This window comes from Rhagoletis pomonella, unplaced genomic scaffold, assembly GCF_013731165.1.
Source record: "Rhagoletis pomonella isolate Grant_MI unplaced genomic scaffold, Rhpom_1.0 Rhpom_scaffold_00007, whole genome shotgun sequence".
Lineage (NCBI taxonomy): Eukaryota > Metazoa > Arthropoda > Insecta > Diptera > Tephritidae > Rhagoletis > Rhagoletis pomonella.
In genome coordinates this window covers 55448646-55453391 of record NW_023458561.1, presented here as the reverse complement: position 1 = coordinate 55453391, position 4746 = coordinate 55448646, and the positions used below count along the sequence as shown (strand labels likewise).

Genomic DNA, 4746 nt, shown 5'->3' with positions numbered 1-4746 from the left:
CTCGATCCGAGGTTCACAAAAATTTATTTCAAATATCCGTTAGTATTGGCCTTACTAAAGAAGCTCTTGCGGAATGGAATAATGTGCGCAGATAATCGTATGCGAAACGGATAGCCAGTCGTCATTTGAATCCGTAGAAAATGAGTTCGATTTTTGGGATAGCCTTTGGCCTGAGTCTAACGTAAGTTGAGCTAGACGGCAACAACTAATTGCCCAACCTCCTCAGCGTTGGTCGTCTTGCCGTGGCGAGGGGGCTTAAATGGTGTCATGGTATAACTCACAGTGTGAATTGTATCATGCCTCCATGAACTAAGAGGGAAGCCTGGTATTGAAGCCTTCGGCAATATTCCTTAACAATCCAAGCTGGAGTGTTGTTTTTATTGCTGAAGGTGGAAATGGCAGGATTACCGTACCAACACTACCCAAGCCAAGGTGTGTAGGCAACCGTGCCGATGGATGAATGGCCAGCGGGTAGTAAAAAATGGCTGGTCGCGTACGGTCCCCTCCGATGCCCGGGCAAGGTCGGTTGTAAGAAGTGCCTTCTCTATGCATGCCGGCTCTGCGGACGAGTGACTAACCCTTTCCGGACTACTCGTGGGACCACATATGGAACAAAAACAAACAAAAACAAACAAACAACAACAACAAACAAACCAACAACAGCAACAGGAACAGCGTACCGGCGAAGAAGGGGACGACGTAACGCTGTCAGAGGAGGAGCAGCTCCTCAAATCCCCAAGGTCAGGTAAGATGGCTGCAAGTACTCCTGGTGGCGCCAGCCATAGTACCCCAGTTGTACAAGCGCCAGAAACCAGCAGGGTGGAAGATGCCAGACAAAGTATCACCACTCTGCAAATAGTTAAAAATAGCACCGGTAGTGCCTGCCGTAGTACTCCGGACGAGCAGCCAACAACCAGCAAATCGGCGGCCGTTACAGGCAGCAACCCCGCCTCTAAGAAAAGAAAACCCTCGGGCGTGGTCATGAGACAGATGTACCAGAAGGCGCTGTATATGTTAAATAAAATTGACAAAAATGCAGCGGCCGGTACGGTGCATGAGCGTGACGAGGAAGACAAGGCAAAATACAGGCAAATAGTGGAAGAGTACGAAAAGCTACAGGCAGATCGTGCAGCCACAATCGAGGCCACCGAAGCGAAGAAGCGGAACCGCTCTCATAACGAAGGCGGCCAAGGGGCCATCGCAAAGAAGGCAAAGCAAGGTGGTGTTGCGGAGTCCGCAGCACCCGCGAAGCATCGCTATTTTAGTGACGTCGCCAGAGATCATCTACAGGCGGCGATAATAGATGAAAATAGCAAGACACCGCTAGCAGTGCAGCAAAAATGGGTGGAGATTGATGTGAGGCTGTCGAGCCTCGTAATGAACCACGTACTCGACAACCCCGAAGGTCCTCACCCAGAGTTCGACTCGTCGGAATCCCTACGGGGATACCGGGTAGTCAAGTGCGCGAACCAGTTCTCCCTGGATTTCCTTGCTGGGTGCGTCGCTAAGATCAGCGACACTTTTGTCGGCTTGAAGCTCAAGCTGATCCCAGCTAAGGACATTCCAAGGAGACCACGTGCGCGCATCTGGCTGCCTCCGATGGATGAACCAGGCGAAAAGTTGCTGCGGTGTCTTAAGCTACATAACAAAGACATACCGGCGATCGAGGAATGGGAACTTATAAAAGTTGAAGAGCCAAGAAGGCCTACAAATAAGCCCATTCTACTAGCTATTTGTGCAGAGTCACTAGACGCCTTAGAGAAGGCTGACTATCGGCTCTGCTTCGGTATCCGTAAGGCTAGAGTGCGGGTATTCCTCGGAGAGGTTAGCCCGGTAGAAGAAGATCCCGGGGTTGATGGAGCAGGTGAGCTTCTCATGGGTGTGAAGCTGACAGATGACCCAGAACCGGAAACTTAAAGTAGGCCAAATAAATCTGCAGCACTCCAAATGTGCTACAGATAATCTAGTTGTCCTTCTCAGTGAGGAGGATATAGACATTAGCCTAATTCAAGAGCCCTGGGTCAAGCACGATACAATCATGGGACTAAATATAAACAATTATAAACTCTACTATAAGAGCGAGGTGGGTAAACCGCGGGCGTGTATTCTTATCAAGAACGGTATAAATGCATTCCTTTGCTCTAATTTCAGCACATCAGATACAACAACGGTTAAGGTGGAGACCACCGGACAGCCAAGTATACTCCTGGTCTCATCATACATGGCCCACGATAGGGACAGTCCGCCAACCGAAATCCAGGAGATAATAGCCAAAAACCCCAGACAAATTATAGTCGTCGGCTGCGATGCGAATGCAAGGCATCCAGTTTGGGGTAGTTCTACGGAGAACGACCGAGGTGAGTCTTTACTACACTTCTTATTAAATACTAACTTAAGCATCTGCAATAGAGGTAATACACCCACATTCATATTCCCGAGTTCAAACCGGTTTCCTGGATGGGAGGAGGTGCTGGATCTGACCCTGTTGTCAGAGAACGACAGCGTGTCTGTAGAAGAGTGGAGAGTATCTGATAGGCCTTCAATGTCTGATCACCGTCTGATCCTCTTTAATCTGCACGGAATTTCCAGCACCCCCTCAAAATACAGAAACCCCCACAGGACTAATTGGGAAAGATATAGTAACACAATTAAGCATAAACTAAGTAAGCTCCCACTAAATACAACTGTCACTACAGTTGAGGACCTTGATAATAGAGTAAATAAACTGGAAGAGGTTATGAAGAAAGCCTTTGAAAGATCAACTCCAGTTAGTACAGCAAGAAAGAAATCCCCACCCTGGTGGAACGGGGATCTCAGAGCCCAAAGAGACAAATTAAGGAAAATCTACAATGATTGCTTTAGAACTAAAAACTGGGCGCCTTATAAAAGCGCCCTCAGATCTTATAAAAAGGAGTTGAGAAAATCTAAAACTAAATCCTGGCAATCTTACTGCTCTTCTATAGAGAACTCTAAAGACTCAGCCAGGCTCAGCAAAATCCTATCAAAAGAACACACAAATATCACACTCATTAAGGGAGAAAACGGGGTGTGGACGAACACAGCTAGTGATTCTCTAAACACGTTAGTCAAGTTCCATTTCCCAGGATGTATTCGACATCCACCCACATCAGGGTCAATTGAACCTGGTTCAACTAGCAGTATACTGTTGAACTCGATCGTGAGCAGGGAAAAGATTATTTACGCTATTAACAGCTTCTCTCCCTTCAAATCCCCTGGACCAGATGGCGTAATCCCAGCAATGCTCCAGAGGGTGAAGGGAGAGATAGCACCGTTACTCGTGACTATTTTTAAGGCTACCATTACCTTGTGCTACATTCCTAAAAGCTGGAGAAGGGTAAAAGTCGTGTTCATACCCAAGCCAGGAAGGAAAAACCACGAAACAGCAAAAGATTTTAGACCCCTAAGCCTTACCTCCTTTGTGCTTAAAACAATGGAAAGGCTTCTCGACATTTATATACGATCGCTGTTAGGTGAAGCGACACTCTCAACAGCACAACATGCATACATCAAAGGCAGATCCACTGAATCTGCTTTGCATGAAGTGGTGAGCTTAATAGAAAGATCGTTGCACTTTAAACAATATACTCTGGCGGCATTTCTTGACATCGAGGGCGCATTTAATAACATTGAGGTTGACACCATCATAGAATCTTTGATAGATATTGGTGTTGACGACAGTGTTTGTAGATGGATACGATCGATGCTAGTCAATAGAATCATTCAGGCAACAAATGGGGCTAACTCTATTACACATCATGTGAACAGGGGCACTCCACAGGGCGGAGTGCTCTCACCACTGCTATGGGTGATAGCCCTGAACGGTATATTGCTAGAACTCAATAGAGGGGGAGTCAAAGTTGTGGCGTATGCGGATGATGTTGTAATAGCAGCCACAGGTCCATTCCTCTCTACCGTTAGCGAAATCCTTGAAGGAACCCTGGGAAGACTACACGCCTGGGCTACGAGAAGCGGCCTAAATGTGAACCCAGCGAAGACAGAACTTATCCTATTTACAAACAGACACAAACTACCACAATTCAAGCTACCATCGCTGGACGGCAATGCGCTCTCATTGTCCCCCAGCGCAAAGTATCTTGGAGTCGTGCTCGATAACAAACTTAACTGGAAAACCAATATCGAATTCCGTAGACAGAAGGCCTACATAGCATACTACACTTGCAAGAGAATCTTCAGTAGAAACTGGGGACTAAATCCTAAACTTGTGATGTGGATGTATACCGCGATCATAAGACCAATTCTAACATACGGCGCCTTGGTTTGGTGGCCCGGCCTAAGCAGACAATATAATGTCAGCAAGCTAAGAAGCATACAAAGGGCAGCAAGCGCAGGAGTAACAGGCGCACTAAGATCCTGCCCGGCAGAAGCTTTAAACGCCATCCTCAATTTAATTCCTATTGATCTCCACCTGAAAGAAGTGGCTATGAAATCGGCGGTCAGACTCAGAGAGTCGGGCCTTTGGAGGACTAGACACTTCGGACATGGGTTGATCATAAATCAAATGCAACTAAATAGGACGACAGATTATATGGTAGGCAATTTGGACTTCAGCTGTAACGCGCAAGTGCTATTCCCATCCAGAAGGGACTGGAGAAGAGACCGAGTGGCCGACCGAGAAGAGATCTCTCTATACACCGATGGATCCAAGATGGATTGCGGTGTGGGAGCAGGTGTCTACTCCAAGGAACTAGGCGTGGCTCTGTCTCT

At 47.2% G+C, this 4746-nt stretch overlaps 1 protein-coding gene across 1 annotated transcript; it reads left to right on the top strand.

Annotated features, from left to right (window-relative positions):
* Window positions 1-235: 235 nt before the first annotated feature.
* Window positions 236-2495, top strand: LOC118743098. The gene is made up of 2 exons (XM_036475601.1): window positions 236-2083; window positions 2152-2495. The coding sequence occupies exon 1, from the start codon at window positions 607-609 to the stop codon at window positions 1915-1917; it is 1311 nt and encodes a 436-aa protein (XP_036331494.1). The 5' UTR covers window positions 236-606; the 3' UTR covers window positions 1918-2083; window positions 2152-2495.
* The last annotated feature ends 2251 nt before the right edge of the window (window positions 2496-4746 follow it).